The sequence below is a fragment of the Onychostruthus taczanowskii genome, unplaced genomic scaffold, assembly GCF_017590055.1.
Source record: "Onychostruthus taczanowskii isolate IOZ18803 unplaced genomic scaffold, ASM1759005v1 scaffold15, whole genome shotgun sequence".
Classification (NCBI taxonomy): domain Eukaryota; kingdom Metazoa; phylum Chordata; class Aves; order Passeriformes; family Passeridae; genus Onychostruthus; species Onychostruthus taczanowskii.
Window position 1 is genome coordinate 14,469,698 of NW_024498685.1, and position 21,041 is coordinate 14,490,738.

The 21,041-nt window shown below is 44.6% G+C and overlaps 1 protein-coding gene across 1 annotated transcript in view; it reads left to right on the top strand.

The window, feature by feature from the left end:
* SOX5 (SRY-box transcription factor 5) overlaps positions 1-21,041 on the top strand; it is a 282,734-nt gene that overhangs the window by 133,398 nt on the left and 128,295 nt on the right. Inside the window, exons 5-6 of the mRNA XM_041398803.1 lie at positions 7,868-8,040; positions 10,748-10,816. Coding sequence (XP_041254737.1) covers positions 7,868-8,040; positions 10,748-10,816 — 242 coding nt within the window. The remainder of the gene's footprint in view (positions 1-7,867; positions 8,041-10,747; positions 10,817-21,041) is intronic.

Here is a 21,041-nt window from a genome sequence, read left to right on the forward strand (position 1 = left end):
AACAGCAGGCTTTGTTTGTGGTCTGCTCTACCAAAACTTTTTTCCCGACAGCAAATGAAGAGTGCTCAGTGACAGCCTCTTTCCAGCCTCTTTGGTGAAACACCAAAGGGCTGCTTTGCTACAGAGCAGGCAGCTGAGCTTTTTTTTCCCCACAGAATACGAGTTCTTCAGGCTAGTAGTGGCAAAAGAGGGTAATTGCTCATAATTTGGTTTTACTCATTCTTCACCCGGCTCTGAAATCATAAAAAATTAAGAATGTCTGTCTGCTGAAATAAATACCTTCCTTATATCTCGCTGTCATACAGTGGATTTTTACTTGTCAGACAGAGAAGATTCATTCCATAAATCTGTAGGCACAGGCAGATCAGTTTGAATTGTGCACTTTTTCTTTCCTTGTTTCTGTTTCTCTGCCTGTGGCTTCACAAGTCAAAAGCAGTCAGAAAGTTTTCTTTCATGATGCTGACTCGCCCTAGCAATAAGATGAAATAATTTAATTTAGCAAGGAGGGTAGTTGTAAGATGGCAGCCACTTGGAGCAAAGTTGGCTTAAATACTTAACGAAAAATGCCAGTTTTCAGATGGTTTTGCCTGACAGCTCCAGGATTTAGTGCCTGTTCAGCTCTGTTCTAGTCCATAGCAGAGCACTCTGCAGGGTTTAGGGAAGCACCAGGGGAGGCAGCACAGGTTCCCAAGCACAGACCCACACCCACTTTACATGTACACTCTAAATGTACATTATTTAAAGTACAATCCCGTTGCTTGGCCAGAAACATTTCACATTACTGTTCAGAAGCAGGGGAAAGAAGAAAATGTTAAATTCTGAGCTTATCTCAGCCAGTTAGATCTGTTTATCAGCCTGCTTTTCCTGAGGGAAACATCAGCTCTCCATGGCCTCGTGGGACTTCAGGTGATGGCAGCAGCACCAATGGCAATACTCCTCTTTCAATTTATATTATAAATAGATTTTTAGATTTTTAGTTAGGGGAGAGCATGACACAGATTGGTTTGCTCTAAAGTAGAAGAAGACTAGGTGGCCTGTCTGTTTTTCTGGTTTCCTTACTATGCAAAGTATTGTTGGGTTTAGATTCCTAAAATGTCAAGGTTAAAACTGGGGCGAGGAGTGGGGGGAAAAATACTTGCCACAGGGATGAGAATGATACTCTGAAGGAAAAGATGCTGTAAGAAAACCCTCTAGAAAAGATAGATATTTTATGAACTGCTGGTAATTTTATTCATTCTTTGAATTTGGTACAGTTAGGACTAGTAGGATGTTATTCTTTCTGAGGACGGCTTGGTTAATAGACTGCTCAGTTTGAAAAACCTTCATTTTTGTATCAAAACCTTACCTTTGCTGGCTTACAAAGCCTGCTGCAAAGCCACAGCACTGCAGGAAATGCTGGGAGGTGACTCAGGCTTTAGCTCATGCATGGGCTGCAGCTCAGTCCCTGTCTCAGGGCTGTTACATCAGTCACACAGAGGCTGTGCTGTGGCAGGGCTCCCTGGGCTGGATGACATCAATAATTGCTTCATTCATAAGGGTCCCCCTGGCTGAAACCCTACCTAGTCTCCAACTGGGTCAAACACAGACTTAATTATCTATTTAACGTGTATTACTGTTAAAAGTCAGTGGGGAGATTCTTGGCCTTGCTGAAATAGTTCTGCTGGTGACTTCATCGAGGCAGCAATAAAACCTCCTACACCACATAAAGTCCAGAATGACTTTCGGTGAGTTGTTAAAAACTTCGTGCCTTGGTTTGCTCTTGAAAAACATAATGCATACCATCACCTTTCTACCTGCAAACAGTCTTTAAGAAGATCAATTAGCTAGTGCTTTGAAATTAAAAAATGCTTTATACTGCATGCTCTAATTATTATTATACATCTTAGCATTATTCGAATACAGAGCACTTCAAAATAAGAATATTTCCATTTAATGAGTTTTTCCCCTGTAGAAAACTTTGTAGATACAGGAGGCTTTTTTTTTCCTTTTGTAAGCGCAGTTAATGATACGAACATAATACAATATTATTATGTCTTCCAGGCTTTGTACTTGCACATTGTTTTCTTTGATTTCCCTTTGAAAGACGGGTTCTGACAGTTCAAAAAGCCCTTTGCACAGTCACTGTGATACTAAACTGGCTGGGCAGGTAGCTCTGCCTGCCGGTGTGGGTGAGTGTGCACAGAGCCCCCCTGGCTGGTGCCATTCCCAGCAGCTTGGGGAGGTGGCAGGGGATTTGGGGACAGCCTTGCCCCAGCCCTGCCCCTGGGGCACGCACATCCCTGGGCTGCCTGGGAGCGAACGCTCTCACTGCCTGAGCGTTTGCAGCAAGAGCTTAAAACTGCCTGTTCAAGAAAATATTGGCTTTCCCAATTTCTCATTTACATTCCCATTCTGTCTAATAAATTATAATAAAGTATTTACTGTTTTGATCGCAAAAGCAGTTTCTCTGCCTTTTTTTTTTGCTTTGGTTCTGTTTTGGGTGGGTATGCCAAGGTTTCTCCTGTTCGTTTTCTCACTTTAAGTGTGTCATTTGGTCATATTGGTGTCTTCATTCTAATGTTTATTAAAATGTTACTGTCACTGCCAGTCTGAGACTGTGAATCAGAACTAAGAATGTGTAATAGTTTATTTCACATTTGAGTAAATTCCTTCTACTACTTAAACACTATTATGGGTAGTGTTGATCTGAGATGAGGTTTAGCTTTGGTGATACAGAATGCCACTAATTTGAGTCTTCTTTTATTGCCATCTGCTGTGGGTGTTGAATCCACAAACACGGGGCTTTTTTCTGAGTTTCTGTTCGTGGTGATAGAGGACAAACTGACACATCTGGAAAGTATCTTTTCTTGCTTCTTCATGCAGCTACCAACCTGCAGTGTGTGCTTTGATGGTCCTTTGCCTGAGTTGTTCCCATCACTTGTGGAAAATCCACATTTTACCATTGCAGTGAGGGAGCACAGAGTGTACCCACAGCGATCTCCTGAAGGGCAGGTGGCCTGGTGCTTAAAGGCTTTGTTAGACATGGAACGTGCAGCATCTGTTTGTCCTGGCCCTGGGGGTAACAAGGAGCAATTCCTGAGGCAGGCATTGTTTAGAGGCTCTCACTCAGGACTTCTGTGGAGTGCTCTAGCTTGCTGTCAGGCTGTACCCTGCAGTGATGGGCACTTGGGGTGTTTCTGGCAGCCTGCTGCCTGGCTGGGGTGAGAGCACTGCTGGTGCCAAGGCCAGCCCCAGAGCCATGCCCAGCTCCAGAACCATCCTCAGCCCCAGCACCATGCCCAGCTCCAGAACTGTGCCCAGCTCCAGCTCCAGCGCCATGCCCAGCTCCAGCTCCATGCCCAGCTCCAGCTCCAGCGCCATGCCCAGCTCCAGCCCCAGAGCCATGCCCAGCTCCAGAACCATCCTCAGCCCCAGCACCATGCCCAGCTCCAGCTCCAGAGCCATGCCCAGCTCCAGAACCATCCTCAGCCCCAGCACCATGCCCAGCTCCAGCTCCAGAGCCATGCCCAGCTCCAGAACCATCCTCAGCCCCAGCACCATGCCCAGCTCCAGCTCCAGAGCCATGCCCAGCTCCAGAACCATCCTCAGCCCCAGCACCATGCCCTGCCCCATGCTTGGAGCAGCCCCAGGGAGTTCAGGAAGGAAGCAGCTGAAGGTGGCTGCTGGGGACAGGGGTTTCACCTCCTCCCAAGTTCCAGCAAGGTTAGCAGCCATGTGGATAGTCCATTAATTTGTGAGTAGCATAATTTGAGCAACGGTCTTTATTTCTTGTTGGCTTAGTTGCTTAAAATACTGATGTGTTTTGCCCTGTGAGCTGCAGAATTCTTGGAATGGAAATCCCTTGGCTGCCAAGGCACTTCACAGCCTGATACAGGTTTAGATCTCGTGCAGGTTAACATGAAGATAGTGAGGGTAGGACAAAACTCCACCATCCTTGTTTACCCCCAGCCTACAGCATCTAGAAAAGGGTACAAAAGCCAGCTGGAGCTCTTAACTCTGCAGTGATTTTTGATACTCCTGGAACTGACTGTACTTATGTAGTGACCCCCCTGTTGGCCTCCCCTCACCATCAAATAAATAGCACTGTCCATGCTTTGGCCTTTGTGTGCACAGCAATACATGACTGGCATGGCAATGTGAAATGGCACTTCTGTTGGCAATTTCAAGGGAGGTAATTATAGAAAAGGTGTGCTAGGTAAGAAGGCTGACATAAAAAATACCAAACTTAAACTACATGCAAACACTTAACATTGTTATCAAGACCATCTGATTCAAGTACTTCCCTTTTTTTTTTTTTCATTTTCACACATTTACAAGCCACCAGTTACCTGCAAGATATATCAGTTCATATCAAAACTATGATTCATCATCAGTGGAGCTTCCAGAGATGTGTGAGTAAGACAAGGGGAAATGGCACAGAGCTCAGCATCTCTCATTAGAGCCACATAGCTGATCCTTTTTTTTGCCTCTGGTTTTGTGCAGGTCACTTGAGAGTGTGGCTATCCAAGTACTTACTTTGCAAGGAATTATTACCTCAAAGAATTAAAATTATCATTAAGTACTATTCCAGTTACTGGAAGGATGGCTTAGTCCTGTGAAAAAAGTACCTACTAAGCCATGTTTTCCTGGAAGTATTCTCCAAGAGAAGATTTTTTTTTTTTTTTTTTAAATAAAGCTGATGCTGATAAATTTTCCCTTTTGGTTTATTAGCAAACTGAAATAGCTTGAGAAATATAATGCAAGAAGTCTGCCTTTTGTCAGACTATTTTCACTCCAGCTGTATAAACCCCAGGAATTATGCATTGTACTTAGTAAGTAGGATATAAAACACCCCTTGTGGGCGTTTCAGATTGTCTTTAAAAACTGTGTAATAATGAAGAGACTGAGTCAATTTGTCCCTGGCTGCAGTGTGGTTTTGCTGTCTGCACTGGCAGTTCACTGCACTGCTGCTTGCTCTGAGTTCAGAGTCATCATTTTGGTCAGGGACACCTTTCACTGCACCAGGCCGTTCAAAGCCCTGTAAATTGAAAATTTCCAAGGATGGGGCATCCACCACCTCTCCGGGCAGCCTGTTTGTTTATTTTACCACCTTCACTGTAAACAATTGCTTCCTTATATCTGAGCTAAACTGACCCTCTCTTAGTTTGAACCATTGCCTCCTGCCCTGTTTGTCCCCATCTTTAAAAGCCCCTTTTAGGTACTGGAAGGTGTCTCTGGAGCCTTCTTCTCCGGGCTGAGCAGCCCAAGCTCTCTGAGCCTTTCGGAGACAAGAGGAGCTCCAGCCCTCTGATGGTGCCTGTGGCCTCCCCATCACTTCCCAGCTCATCCCCGTCCTGGCTGTGCTCAGGACCAAGAGCTGCAGGCTGCACTTGGTTCTGGGGGCTCAGATAAGGCTGCCCTGCCCTGCTGGGGAAGGGTTTTGCTGCTCTGTGCCAGGCTGGCTGATGGGGATGTCCCTGCCTGTGCCCTGCTCAGGCTTTGCTGCCTCTCTGGGGAGCTGCGAGCTCTCTGTCTGTCACTTTACGCATGTGGAAACATTTCTCCACCTTTCAGATTAACTTGAAGATGGGGATTAATTTAACTTTACAAAGGGCTTTTTGATTCCCAGCTGAAAGCTGCTGTAGGAGCTGAAAATCCAGGGATGAAGCAGCAGTGGTGAGGAGCTGTGATGTGTGTTGGTGTATTTGACAGTGACTTCTTTCTGCTTACCCTCACTCAAGGACTGAGGCAATCCTGTGTGTTCCTTCTTTCTGTAGGACCTTCTTCCCCTCTCTGTCATGCTTGCATCCACCCCTCAGTAAAAGTTAGGAATAGAATATCTGCTGAATAAATAAATACAGAATATTTTGTTTTCAGGTGTTGCAGTGGCAGTGCATGGTAGTCTCCATTAGAGGAGCTTTATGGCAAACCCACGTGGACAGGCCAAGGCAAGGGCTGCCTTCTGAAACAATTCTTCTGCACCACTTGGAAACACTGGGCCTGTTTTTCCCAGGGAAAAACAAATACAGGATGGAAGAGTGGCAATAGAAGCTTCTGATTAATTCCATGGCCAGGTGGCAAATGCATTACTTGTAGCAGTTCTCTGTCTCCAGTGTTGGAAGGAAAAATCCTAGTTAGAAGTGTTTTCTTCAGCCCTGATCGTGTTTTAGCACTGGCTTCCATTCTTTCTCACAGCTTTTAGCAGAACAGGTTTAAAGTCCTATGCTTTCTGTTTCAGTGTGTTTCTCAAGTTTCCAGCTTGTACCACAGTTTTTCTGGAGGCTTTATCTGAGAATATTCTGCTGTAGTTCTTTGTATGTGGTGAGAATATTTTCACAGAAATTTCTAGAACCCTAATGAAAAACAATTCAGTTACATTTCTTCTGTCATATTTTTTTTTTCTGGTGATTCTGTGTGGTTTTCCACTTGTACATGGCTGTCTACAAATGCCTTTTAAGTGCTTGGACTTGGCTAATGTCGCAAATGGGATGTTGCTTGGGATCACATCATTGAAATTAGGAAAAAGTAACCAAAAAAAAAGTGAATTAAGCTAACTATCAAGCAGAGAGCCCTCGCAGTGCCACCTCAAAGGCTGTGGTACAGCCTTTCAAAGCAAGAGCAGATGATTCACCGTTACAGACATTTCAGTCCAATCCAGAGAGCTGTATTAAATGTGTTGCAGGGAGCATTCCTGCACTGGCAGGGGGGTAGGCTAAATGAGCTATTACCAGTAGCTCTTTTCCGTGTCTGACTGATAGTTGGCTAGGAACATGCTTGCTGTAGTCGCCAATTTTTTTTTCTTTTTTCCTTTTTTTTTTTTTTTTTCACTTGGAGAGCACTGGTGACATTGGCAGAAGAATGGTTCCTGTGCTTGAAAGGGGTTTGGATGGCAGGGTAGTCCCAAAAGCAGGCTATTTTCAGAGGAGGCATTGACACTGATAGCCTTAATCCTTTCCTAAAGGCTTTTTAGAAAGGTTTTCCTAGGCTCTGACTCATGTGAGAGGGTGTGGTGGTATTGGGGATATCTGTGGATTAACTGCTACACATATTTTCAGGTCTTTTAAATTCACAGTCAAATGATCTACGTATATTAAAAGTGCTGCTTTTTTTTATTTTTCTTGGAATTTTTTCTTCCCTTCTGTTATAACCACTGTCCTTCTGGGTAGAAAAACAATTTCTTCAGCATGGTTATGAAAGTGAGGAAGTGAGTTCCTCTGTCTGTGTCTGCTGAACTGCACTATAAAAAACATCTAACAACAGTACAAATGACAGTGATGGTGAGTTGTGTTTAACTCACGTTTTGGATATGTTTATAAAATAATTTTTTCCTTTTAAATTGCACCTTGGTGGCAGTTACAGCAATAGGAGTTATTGACAATTTAAATACTGTACAATTGAATCCTGATCAGGGATGTAGATGATGTAACAGGTTATAGAGGGATGTTAATGCTTGTGCTCCATCAATGCTTTGACACTTACAGAAACTGCATCTTTTCCCTAAGTTTCTGCCATAAATGTACTTGCCTTACAAACCTGGAATGGTTGATTTTTTGCTCCCCAGTGTTTAAACTTGAAACTTCCTCAAAACAGGCAGCATTATTTCACTCTATTAATCTGACAGAAGGGCAGCAGAAAACAGATGCAAGGGCAAAGAACCATTGAAGGGGAGCAGCAGATCAAAGCCTGTGTACAGATTTATCCTCCACGCTATGAGAGGAGCAGGTCTTTGTGTGCAGCACATTGCAGTATGCTGCTGCTCTCTGCTTCTCCTCAAACTTTGCTTACAGTAAAGCTGCAAAATAAAGAGCTGGACCGCTCTAAATGTTCTCTCTTCTCTTCCCCCCCCCCTCCCTTTTTTTTTCTTTCTCCCCCACCATCTGATGCCCAGGGACTCCAGAAAGCCTGGCTGAGAAGGAGAGGCAGCTCATGGGTATGATCAATCAGCTGACCAGTCTGAGGGAGCAGCTGCTGGCAGCTCACGACGAGCAGAAGAAGCTGGCTGCGTCTCAGATCGAGAAACAACGCCAGCAAATGGAGCTGGCCAAGCAGCAGCAGGAGCAGGTGAGTGGTTATTGCAGGGCCTTTCAGCTTCAGCCACCTTCTTACCAGGGCTTTCCAGCAGGTCAGCTTTTTCAAGTTGCTCCGCACCCAAAATCTCTTCCGCTCGCTCTCCAGGGTGGAAAAGTTTGAACCAAAACGTATCAGGAGAATGGTTCAGTTTGCAATATATCCATCTTGGAGCTGTTCAGAGCCTGCTGCCAGCAGTGCTGTGTGTTCAGCCCCTGCCTGGGCCGTTCAGTCAAGAGTTGGACTTGATGCTCCCTGTGAGCCCCTTGCAACTCAGAATATTCTGAAGTTCTGCGTTATCCTTCCATACTGTACGGGCTTTTGAGCTTTCTGTAAATAAACAGGCAAATCCAGCCTGTTGTGATACGGCACGAAATGATGACACAGACACTGCTGCTCTCGAGGGGAACAAAAAGGAAGTGAAAGAGCTTTATTTTCTGACTCCAACATTTATAGTTTTCCAAAGGTGACAGTGGATTGCAGGGTGACAGTGCCACCTCTCCAATGCCACTGGACAGACCAAGGGTCCATCAATTCTCTCCACCTCCATGAAAGAATGCAAAACATAGGTTATTTACAGAACTGTGTGTGAGAAAGTTTGTTGAAAGAATGCAAACATCAGAAGGCTTAACAAAGTCTTACAAAATCAGGGCGACACCAGCCCTCCTGAATAATCCCCCAAAAATGCTTCAGTTCAGAAATACTGAACAGGTATAAAAAGAACAAAATGCAGCACTTAGACTGTAATGTGAGAAATGAAGAGGTTGGGTTTTGCCAACTGTGGAAAAAAGCAGAGACTAATATAAAGTCAGTGAACAAGTGTCGCTTTTTTTCTTCTACACTTGAGAGGCTTGATTTTCAGTTCTTGCAAATATGCCCTTCACTGGAAATGCAAACATGGTTTTCACATGTGATCACTTCCAGCGAGCACACATGGACACACAACATTTTAGGCAAAAACATAACTTTTCTCACAGATTTCACTGGGCAGATTTCAACAGAAATTAATGTCTGCTTTTGTATCGAACACGAGCAGAGAATATTTAGATATCTAGTTTAAAATTTTATCACAGAATTGCAGCTCTGTGAGTTTTATGAAACTCACAAAATTGTTTGAAATCTGTCATAGTTGTCAGATTCAGTGTTGGTACTGTACTTAAGCAAGTCTTAAGATTTCTGTGCCAGTGCTGCTACCTTCAGACATTTAAGCCTTGGTTTTCCCTGGTTTTAATTATTTAAAAACCTTATCTTAAACAAAGGTATTTTGGCCTCAGCTTGAAATCCCCCACGGGGAGAACAGAAGTGACTTCCCTTGAGCTGGGGAATTTGTATCCTGCTGTTAGAACAGCAGAGTAGAGGAAGGAGTGAAGGTGGAACTGGCAAGATTCTTTCACCAGGAGACATCCTGTATGAACTATTCCCTTTACCTTGCCTCCTAAAGTCACTAGTGTCACGAGGATTTGAAGGCAAAAAAGAAAATGAAGACAGTAGAAAAAGGCAATAAGAAATTAGGATAACTAGGATTTCTTTTAATTGAAGAAATTCTGTATACTTATGCATTATGCAGAAATGAAAATATCCAAACTCTGAAACTAATGTAGTGATAGAAATTATTTTTCTTTCTTAAAGAAAGGCTCCAAAAAAGAAAACACTCATTTCATCTGTTAGATGTGGAGCTAACTATGAGTGAGTGTTTCTTACGCAAATAGTCTAACAGTAGAAAGAAAAGAAGCTACCTAAGGGGAAGAAATCACATTTCCCCCAGTAAGTATGTCTAAGTTGCCAGCTGAGATGTGTACACATGACACAGGGGAGGAGCAGAGCTCTTTCTGATGTTTGTACTGCACTGCTGCCTGTTCGTGGGAGCAGAGCGTTTGTGACAACTTCAGTGGAAGTTTTTCAAACTTGCTTTTTAATTTCAAGAATGGTTCATCTCCCTCCAGCCTTTAGAACTCATAACTCCATTCTGCTAATGTCTGTCTTTTCCCTTCATGGGGTGTAAAATGTGTCTACAGCAGAATTTGCAGTTATTTGGGGGAGAGGGAGGGTGGAAGTCCTTCTGGAAAACTGCCCTTGGCTTTGAGAGGAGGCTTGGAGGACTCCATGCACCTCCATAAAGCAGTTTCATGTTGAGCCTTGTGGCCTGGCCTGCCCCCTCAGTGCCTTGCAGCTGATACACACGTTGGAGAGCCAGTGATTTTTCCAAGCTCAGTGCCAATCTCTTTGTGCCTGTTTCTACATTATAAAAGTACACTAAGAACCTTCCTCCATGGTGTCAGATGGCCATTAAAAAAAAAATAAAATTGAGCAGGTGGTGTCAAACAGAAGAGTATTTCTGGCCATCCTGCTTTTTTGCCTTTTCTACCTTCCTCCACTGTTTTTTGGTTTCTCTACTGGTGTTGTTCTCACTCCTGGGGAATTTCAGCAGTGCCATTTCAGTAAGATGTTTGCATAGGTCCTTGTCTTCTGTGCAGCACAGCATTTTCCATAGGATTCTCTTTCTCACTGGCATTAGCAATGAATTGTTCCTGAACACTCCTGTGCCCCTTGCTTCAGCAGCAATCTCTGGGCTGCTGCCTGCCCCCGGAGGTTCCTTAGCTCAGAGAAGAGGTTTAAAGAACTAAGCAGGGTCAGAGCTTCCTGGGGATGGACTCTTTCTTGTTTCTCATGTATCTCATGTTTCTTTGCGATTTCTTCACAGATTGCAAGACAGCAGCAGCAGCTTCTGCAGCAGCAGCACAAAATTAACCTTCTTCAGCAGCAGATCCAGGTCAGAGACGCATCTCCTCCCGTGCCCCTGTTATTCTTCCTTTCCCTTCCCCACTCTTTCCCTCAGCCATTGGTGCCACAGTTTCTTTAAGAATCTCTACGGTTGGCTGGCATCTTGTTTATGGGAACACAGGAGGATTTTACTTGTCATTTAGCAAAAAAAAGGTCAGTTTCTGGAAGGCCTTACGTGATTAACATGGTTCTTGTAGGGCCAGGAAGAGGCTGTTAGAGGAGCTGGTCATGCAAGCAGGCATTTGCAGGACCAGTCCTCTTTGCTCAGGAGTGACAAAAGCATTGCCAGAAGGAGTTAGTTTGGAACCAATGTCCTACAGCTCTGGTTTTGAGGCTTTGCTGAAGCAGTTCTCTTCAGTGATTGATAATCAGGTGCACCTTCTTCCCTCTGCCTGAGGTGTTGGGAGACTGGAAATTTCAATTTGTGGAGAAGTATTGTGTGAGTGAGAAGCTGGCTGAAAGGTTGGTTGGATCAGGAGAGCAGCTGTGTGAGTTCCAGGTACCTGCAGGTCTGTTCCTGGGAGTAGAAAATGTTGTTAAACCAGGATAACAAGTAAACTTTATTTAGCCTCTTTCTGCCATGCTGTACTCAGAAGTTACTTTCCATGCCATTGAGTGTATTTCATTACTTTTCCTCCATGTGCATGCCCCTGTTTTGGGAACAGTGCAAATCAGTTTGCCTGTGAAGGTTTCCATGGAATAACAAAGGAGAGGTTTGACTTCTTACAGATGCCTGGGACCAGGGTGGAATCTCTGGCTGTGTAATCATGCAGCTTTGTACAGAGCATTGCGAATTGCTGTAGACTGTGTTCTGTTTGTTCAGTAGCAGCAGGATTCTCCTTCCAAAGCTTTTCATCAGCATTTCGGAGGGAGTTGCCTAAAGTTATCAATCACAATTGTAAGCCATTTAAGAAAACCTAATTCCAGCCAGATCAGAGGAGCTGTGTGGCTTCATGCTGGAAGAAAACTTGGCTCTGTCATTCCAGAGGACATTCTGTCTGTATCTGGGCTTGAGCATTTATGAAAATCTCCTGGGAAGGTCCATCCCTCTGTTTTAGGGCAACTTCTATAAAAGATGGATGTGCTTTGCTGAAAATAATTTTGAGATTGGTAAGGCTTGATTTGGCCTCGACCTCTGTAATCTTTTCTGCTTCCTAATTGGTGTGTGGGAGGGATTTTTCTTTATTGCTGCATTTTTAATAAGACTTTAAAAGAAAAACAATAGCAAAACCTGTACAATAGCAAGGAAAATATTTGTATTTTTAGCATTCAGCTATGGCAGCAAGAGAGGAAGTTGTTTTATAAGCAGTGAATAAAAATAAATTGAAGTAACGTAATTTGACCCCAACCCTTTTAAGTTTTAACGCCTTGTAGATAAGAATGAAGTATGTTGTTTTTAGGGTAGTGAAGAAAACCCTGGTTATTGATAATGAGATATAGAGCCTTTCATCTCTTGATCCCTGGTCCAAGTTTGACCTGAGTCAGTAGTAAATGAAAGTCAGCCAAGTACCATCTGATAGAAGCTGCAATCCTCAGAAATGATTTGAGGGTCTGTCTCAAGGGATTGCAGATGAAATATTGACCCTGCTGAGGTCAGAATTTCACCTCCAGGGTCCACTTCACACAGACCCCATCAGATTTGTGACACCCTCCTTTTGGATGGTCAGGCAGGAAAGGTCAGGAATGGAGCAGGCAGAGAGACAGCGCTGTTCTCTCAGTCCCACAGAGCTGATCTGTTTGTGGTGAAACTTGGGTGATGCTGCACAGGCAGTCTGGGCAGTTCCATGCCTGTATGATCCTGAAGTCTCATGAGCCCTGGCTGAAGCCCATAACTCTGATGGGAAAAACATGTAAAAATTAAAAAAAAAACCCCATATTGACAGTGAACTCAAAGCAGAACATTTCTCATCAGTTAGTGACTGTCAGAGAAGAAACAATTCTTAAAGAAATCATCCTTTGTATGTTAATTAAGGCAATGAAGCCCCCCTAACATGGCCATGTTTAAAATGGTCAGTGAGTTTACAGCGTATGGGATGGTAGGTGGAAGAAAAGTGTGACAAGAATGTAGCTGTGAGTTCAGCTTTTCTGACCTTGCCCTAATTAATCTAACAGGCTTCTGTCACACTGGCCTGAAGTTTTGAAAAAGCATTAGATTTATTGACAGGGAAATATTCCTACAAAGAGTGGATAACTGTTTGACTTAGGTGCAGTTGAATGATTGTGCTGTAGCTATGAACTCAACTTATTTATGACAAAGGAATCGTTTTACTCGAGCCAATTTTTTTCTAAGCTTGTAAGAGTTGCCATAATTCCATATAAATTATTACACAGAAAAAAGCCATTGAAATATTGTATTGAAAGCATAATACCCTAAGGTTAGAAAAAAGCATAACCTGGCTGACCCCATGATTTATGAGTCCTTTCTCTCAGTGTGCTAACTTGGAAACAGTTCCCTTTCTCCTTAGCCCATCACACAATCACTGATACGCAGTCCATAACCAGGGAGGGACTGTGAGTCCCTCTCCTCCTCAGAGGACTGCAGATGCTCAGTGCAACTGCAGCTCAATTAGACTAGCACTTCTGGGATGCTGGAGAAAGATGCCTTAGTTCCTTGAGCTTAGAAAAACGTGCCTGGCATGTGAGTCTGTAACTGACACGTCTTTTCCAAGCCCATCTCTGCTGAATTAATTGGAAGGCGGTGTCACTAAAACGGAAAACAAGGAGTTTGTGTAGAGAGTTAAGTAAACTGCAGGAAAGTTGCAGATTAGATTCAATTTGAGAATCTGTATGACCTCAAAATGCTAAAAATGGCATCTAGATGGGATTTTGTGTTTTGGAGAATGTTTATAATTTTTTTCTACTTTTCAGGATGTTCTAGACCTAATTTGTGAAGAGGTTTGAGTTCCTCTGAATAATTAATTAGCCCTTCCCCATTTGTTTTCCTGCCACTTTGGGGTGCATCCCCCCATGCACCCTGCTTTCTCCTCTGCCTAATCTTTGTGTGGGTAAGGTTTTCCCTGTAAGGTTTCTGCCTGCTCAGTGTTGGGGCTCTTCCCCCCTGCACCCCTAGTGCTGCTGTTAAATGGAGCTGGAACGTGTGTTCTGACAGCTCTTGTGCACCAGCTCCCCAAAGGTTTCAGGTTGTATTTTACCTGCAGCTGTAGAGCAGGCTGGTGTTACTGTAGGATACAAAACAACACAACATGAACACGCTGCTGTTTTCAAGGCAAAAAGGAGGAGTTTATTTTCTGACTCCAACACTTAGAGATTTCTAAAGGTGACAGTGGATTGGAGGGTGAAAGTGCCACCTCTCCAGTGGCACTGGACAAACCAACAGTCCATCAAATTTCTTCTCTTCCATAAAGGAATACAAAACAGTAAGTTGTTTACAAAAAGTGCGTGAAAAAGTTTGTTACAAGAATATAAACATCAGAAGGTTTAGAAAATCTTAAAAAAAATCAAAACAACAGGCTGGCACCTAGTTCAGCTCAGCAGGTTCTTGGGTTCAGGTCATCCAGGGCCTCAAGGGAGCTCTCCTGGTCACCCACTGATCTTTTGTGGGGCCACAGTCTGCTCCCTGGTGCCCTTGCTCTGGAGCCTGGGGCACTCTGGGCTCTGAGCTCTCCTGCCAGCTGGGCAGAGTGGCAGAAGCCTGGGAGGTGCTCGTGGTGCTGAGCTGAGCTCACCCCAGAGGTGCCCTCTTCAAAGGGTGCCTCTGAGACACAGCCTTGGCAGGGGTCGTGCAGTTCAGAGACAAAGTCTGGCCCAGGATGTGATGGAAGGGTTTGCTTTGAAGCTCGGTGACGGATGTCACTTTAATTGAACTGTATTTAAAATGAAATATGGTTGTTAAAATTCATAAAGCAATTCATATTCAGTAGGGCACTGTTGATAAAATAGGTCAACCTTGCAGCCTAAATTGTGATAAAACTGATGCTGCTAATCTCACAATTTTGTAGAAAACCTGACAATGTTTTATGTTTTTCCCTCAAGCCCCAGCTCTTGGAGTCATGTGATGACAAAAATGCCAGCTTTCATTTCTCCCAAATGTAAACTTCCAACTCTCATATTTCCAGGCAAAATCTGAAACCATGAGCACTACAAGTTCCAAAATTAGAAGGCAAACAAAACAGAGGCCAAATGCTGTTTTCTAATCTGTTCTGATTTTTAGTCAAAATTTTTTTTGGAGAGCCCAGCTCAAGATCTTGGAACACTTCAGGTTGCCAATAATGTAAAACTAAGATCTCAAAGCAGCAGGAAGCAAAAATGCTGCTTTACAGTGTCTCTAACATTTAGGCCGCAGTTTTGTTTGACTTTTTCAGTTTAATACTGTCAGTAATTGGTTACTAATTGGTGTTCTTTTCTGAGTGACATAGCCCAAGAACCAAGTGCTTTCTGAAACTCGAGGGCAGTTCCTGCCAGACAGCAGTCTGTGTTTTAGGAGAGGGTTTTCATTTTCCTTCAGAGCTAGAGCAGATGTTTGAATAGGACCCTTTTTTTGTGAGAAGGTTTGGACCTCTGAGAGTGAGGGGGTCCCAGCTAAGTTCTGATGCAAAGCTGGAACCAGTGTCCCTGGCCTGCTCCAGCTGGTACCAAATGCCTGAAATGTGGGAATTAACCTCTCCAGCACTAAAGCTGTGTTAAAGAGGCAATAATTTCCTTCAGGCCTGAAGGTGCCTGCAGGAGGTTCTGCAAGGGGGTCACTCAGGTGCAGTCTCTCCACGCACAGAACGGTTAACCCCATAAATCCCACCCCATCTTCTTTGTCTGTCACTGCATGCCTGGCCCACACATCTTCTTCTTACCACCCAACTCTCCTTGCTGAAAGCACCTTTGGCAGGCCTTACTCCAGTGCTGAAAGTCTCACAGGCACAGTAAAAATGGAATTAACCCTTTGAGTATCCCCTCTGCCGGGTGGGCTGTGTGCGCTGTGCTGTGGCCTCGAGCTTTGCAGACCCTCAGCAGCTTGTCCAAAGGGGAGCGTGGGCACCGCAACCCTGTGGGCACCTTGGGCCTGCAGCCTCCTGGTTGTGCTGGCTCTCCATCCTGCTGCCCTGCGTGTCCCCCCAGCTCCACAGAAATGGAATTAACCCTTTGAGTATCCCCTCTGCCGGGTGGGCTGTGTGCGCTGTGCTGTGGCCTCGAGCTTTGCAGACCCTCAGCCGCTTGTCCAGAGGAGAATGTGGGCGCCGCAGCCCTGTGGGCACCTTGGGCCTGCAGCCTCCTGGCTGTGCTGGCTCTCCAGCTGCCCTGCGTGTCCCCCCAGCTCCACAGAAGGCTTTTCCTGGGGGCCTGGATCCAGGTTTCCATCCTCCCACCCGCTGCTGGCTGCCTGTGTGCCTTTCCCCATCACTTCTGTGGGTAGGTGAAGAGGCCTGGCTGTGCTGCTGGTTCTCAAACCAGAATATTCCCATTCTCAGTGCCCTCTGAGGTTTAACGCGTTCCAGTTTGGAATGTAATAAAATCCTGAACTTAGAATTTCCTGCAGGATGGCTAGGCCGTTTTTCAGCTAGATCTATTTTTCAAAACGTAGCTGTATTTTTGGGGAGGAAAGAGGGATTTGGTTTCTGAGTTACACAGAAGTTCAGCAAAATATTTCTTAAGCTTAACATGCAAAGTTTTGAAATGACACAGTTGTTATTGTCAGAACTTTCCAAACAGCAAGAGCTTCTGGACTGATTCCAGTCTTCCAAAACAGTGGTAGAGACCTGCTTCCAGAGTGCTTTAGATACCACCATTTACCCTCCGGTTATGGCAGTGATTTTTGCTTTGTTTTGTTGAGATTTGTTGTTTGTTTTGCACTCCTCAGGTGAGAAATCATCTGTTACCCAGAGCTGGTTGCAGGATATCTAGGCCCATTTGTGTTCTTTTTGGTTTTTTGTAGAAGGTACCAGTTTCTCTGTCTTGTTGAGAGAAGACACAGATTAATTGACTGTACAAAAAGAAACGTGAAGATTTTTTTTCCCTGCCCCAACAATTTTGCAGTTTTAAATTATATTTCCAACATGGCTAAGCTTTTCATCTTCTGTCCGCTGCTTCAGAAGAAACTCCAGCAGACCACTGTGAGCTAAATACTTGGAGAACTTTGGGCTTATAATAAGGAGGGCAGAGATCCTTACTCTTAATCTTTGCCCTGTCAGTGTCTCCTTAGTGCAGCCACAAGGTCTTGGTGCATTTCTGCTGGTTCCCAACCTCTCCAGAGTTCTCCAGGGGTTTTAAAGGGCTGGAGGTGATGAGTCCTTCACTGGAGACACGAAAATGAGCAGCTGCCGCACAAGGGCCTGGTCACAGAGTCAGTAATGCCTGTTGCTCCTGGATTCCCGTTTTCCCTGGGAATTCTGAGAAGTCAGTGGCAGCAGAGCAGTGCTTTGTGCTGCTGCTGTCGCTTTGCAAGGCAGAGCAGTTTCAGTTTTTCCACAACTGGAGTCCTCTTCGCACATGGAAGAGAGGTGAGGACAAAAGATTTCCTTGGTAAGACAATAAAGCTGTTGAAGTGAGGGCCTGATCCATCTCCCACTGAACACGGAGAAAAGGCTCTTGTTCATATTAGTAGGAGTTTAATGGGACCTTTCTTCAGTAGGAAACTGTGAGAAAGTATCTTCCTCCTCGCTCTCCAACATATTTTTAGAGCAGGCTCTGTCCACTGAAGTGGTTTGTTTTTGCCTTTGTTTTTTGGGTTTTTTTTTTGCCTGTGACAAGCTGTGAGTGCACAGTCAGACTGAGCATGTTTGAGTCCTGGTGGAAGTGGGGACATTTTGTCCAAATCCATCATGTGTCAGGAGCAGCTGTTGTCCCACAGCTTGCAAACAGGGCATGCTGCACTCAGTGAGCTGCGAGGAGGAGTCACACTGCAGCCTTTCCCATGACTTTGCAACCTCTTCCCAAACCCCTGACGCTGCCAGCAGAGAGGCAGAACAATTGTTCCTCACAAAGCTCTGCAGCTGATCTCCTATCAGTTATCAGAAGAGCTCGCCTGTCCCTTGAGCAGCAGAAATCCCCTGGGAAAGAAGTTATTCAAAACCACACACAGGCATGCACAAAACCAAAAACAAACAAACGAAACCAAAGAGAACAACAACAACAACAAAAACCTGAAATAAACAAAACAAACCCAAAGAGAACAACAACGGAAAAAGCCCCCAAACAAACAAACCCTTGGGGCTGAGGGGGGAAATAGGGGAAAGAAAAAAAAGAAAAATCAGAATGAGCTAATTGCTTTCTGTCCTCTCTGGAGCTTCAGCTAATAGCATTTGTGGTAGACTGGATTTTGAGTAACCTGTGGGCCTTCATTTCTTCCCTTACCAGGAAAGTTAAGTTGTTGAGGAAAGTAAAAGGTTGTTGAGGTCCTTATGTGTACTTCTTTCAGTGCAGAGGATCATTTGCACCGTGGTTTTAACTCCACAGGCAACCTTAGCACGTCTCTGCAGGTAGTTTAGTTTGATCTCAGGCCTTTTCCATACCCTTCTGCCATCCGAATTTGTGCACTGGTGTTGTTGTGCCAGTGCAAACCAGGAGTATCTGCTTAAAACTTGCATGAGCTCAGTTGGTGAGAGCATGGTGCTAACTCTGCCAGGGTTGGGGGTTTGATCCCCATACAGGCCATTCCCTGAAGAACTGAACCCTTGTGGGTGGGACCCTTCAAACTCAAGAGTGTTCTGTGATTCTGTGAACCTGAATTTATTGGAAATGCAAGGGCATGTTTGATTGAGGTAAATCAGCTTTTTTTGCCTATGCTGAGCTACTTCATGGCAATAGCACTTGTTTTCTCCAGTGTTACTGGTCCAAATGTTCTCAAATTATAACACTGTTTTGAACTTCATGACTTTTTTTCTTGCCATTTTAGCATCTTTTCTTAATTTACTTTCTGTTACTGAGCTTTCAGTCTTCCCATTTTCCAGTTCTCTCACACAATCACAAGGGAAGGCCAGAATTTTTTTTTTGTTAAAAACCAGAGCACTGAAACACCCAAAATAATCCAGCATCTTAGACTGTGAGGAAAAGGCTAATGGTCAAATGCAGTCATCAGAGCTGGCAGCATTGTGCTCCAAGGCCTCATCTCAGCAGGCATTTCAGGGCCCTGTCTTTTTTTTTGTTTGTATGTTTGTTTGTTTTCAGATCCCCTCTCCAATTTCTGCGTCTCTCATCATCAGCTTTGACCATTTTCTTTCACTTTCAGCTCCCAGGTGCTGAGCAACCTTTCTTATGCAGCTGCCCACCCTTTCCTGCAGCAGCTTCTCCTCTCTGCCAGCCCTCCCTTGTGTGTGTTTCCACGGCTAATGATTGAGTCTGGCATTTTGCTGCCTGCAGAGCAGCACGTGTCATTCTGTGGGTGTTTGTGCTCACTTATTAATGGTTGAGTCTGGCATTTTGCTGCCTGCAGAGCAGCACGTGTCATTCTATGGGTGTTTGTGCTCAGAGTGGGGTGCCTTTGCCTGTCTATGTGCCCATGCAGGTGTTGGCACAGCAGGGGCACAAGGTGCCACCTGTAAGTGGCTGGAGAAGCTGAGCACGAGCTCTCCGTGGCCCTGCTCTTGTCTGCGTGCAGCCTGTGCAGTCCTGAGCACTTCTGTTGTACAGCCAAAAAAAGGCTGCCGCTGCTGCCGCTGCGGTAAGGTGAAGCAGGAGATAACAATAAATTTTTTACTGCTGGCTGGCAGAGGTGTTTAGGATGTGTTTTCTTTATATCTTCATCCGCCCCTAATTGAAGATGCTTTAAAATTGAATGACTAGCAGTCAAAACGTGTTTGCTTCAAACTGAGAAGAAAAATGCTGGTGTCTCTTCTTCCAGGCTGATTGCGCTTTGTACACAACTGACAGCCACAGTCACTTTGAGTGACTGATAAGTGGGAAGCTTTGCCACTTATCAAGGAATGCACGCTGAAAAGAAAGGACTGGAGCCGTTCAGATGCTTTGGCATGTTCAAAATAACATCTCACATCAGTCAGGCTCAGAAGCACTAGGAGACATTTCAAAATAAACTTTATATCTATCTATCTATCTATCTGGAGGCAAGAATTCAATTGAACAGACAAATCGCTGTGTGGCATCACATTGGCTCTGGAAACAAGAACATCCTTATAGGGGTCACCAGTTGCAAAATGGCTCAGATGGCTGCATGATTGGAGAGCATTTGGGGTAGGGTCTCACCCCCCAGAACAAAACAAATTTTGAAAATTCACAACTGCGTATTATTCTGGTGATTTCTCTGAACTGGGGGGGTTTGGTTCTGTTGGCAAAGTAAAATTTAGTTTATGTGGCACAGGACATCCTGAAAGATCCCAAAGAGAATGAAACTCTAAGCCAAATTCAGATCTCATTTATTTCCTCTTCAATAGTATGGAATATGCTTGGAATTGCATGGCTCTTAGGAAATGGTTAAGGATTCTTTAGGCATTTGCCCTGTTTTGTAGTGATGTGGGAGGACAGGGAGACACAAGCAAGCAGTGTGTCATATCTCAAACTGGAATTTGGACAGAACATAGTGTTGGTCTGCATCCATGCGCACTACTCAAACAAAAAAAGCATCCATTAGCACTACTCAAACAAAAAATCTGCTGCCAGGTTCACAAATCTTAACAACACTGGGGGTGTTGGTGTATAAGGATCATTATCTTCTGTGATGATTCTAAGCACTAGGCATCTCATTCTGCCCAGCTGATTCCTTCTGAAATGGTTATTTTCTAGCCAAAATGGATATATTTGAGATAGAAATTATGTTTGGCATTCTAAGGTTGCCACCAGCACCCACACCTGTGTCAAGAGGAAGTTCATTTAGTTCCTGTTGGCAGTGACTTGCTTTTCTGATTCACACTTGCCACATTAAGTGGCTCATTCAAAACAGAGCCCTCCAAACTCTCCCCTGGGATAACGGTTCAGAGGATTCAGAGGGAAAAGCTGGTTCCACCCACTGCATCCATACCATCATCTTCACCTTGGGTTCTCCTCGGTGTCCAGAAGCTGATGGTGCCTTACCCTGCAAGGCTGGGGAGGCAAGGTGAGAGGGCAAGACCGTGCAAGAGGCCAAGGGGAGCAGTTTAGATTTAGCTGTCCGCTTCTGTCACCTACCTGCTGCTGAATTGCAGTGTGCAAATTACAGGGGCAGGCAGCTCTTAAGGAAGAGTAAATGAAACATTCTGTACTTCCTTGAGGGGTTGTGGTTGGAGGGGTGATGTGAGTGACCCCCAGCTCAACGTTTGGGAGGAAGAGAGGGAAAG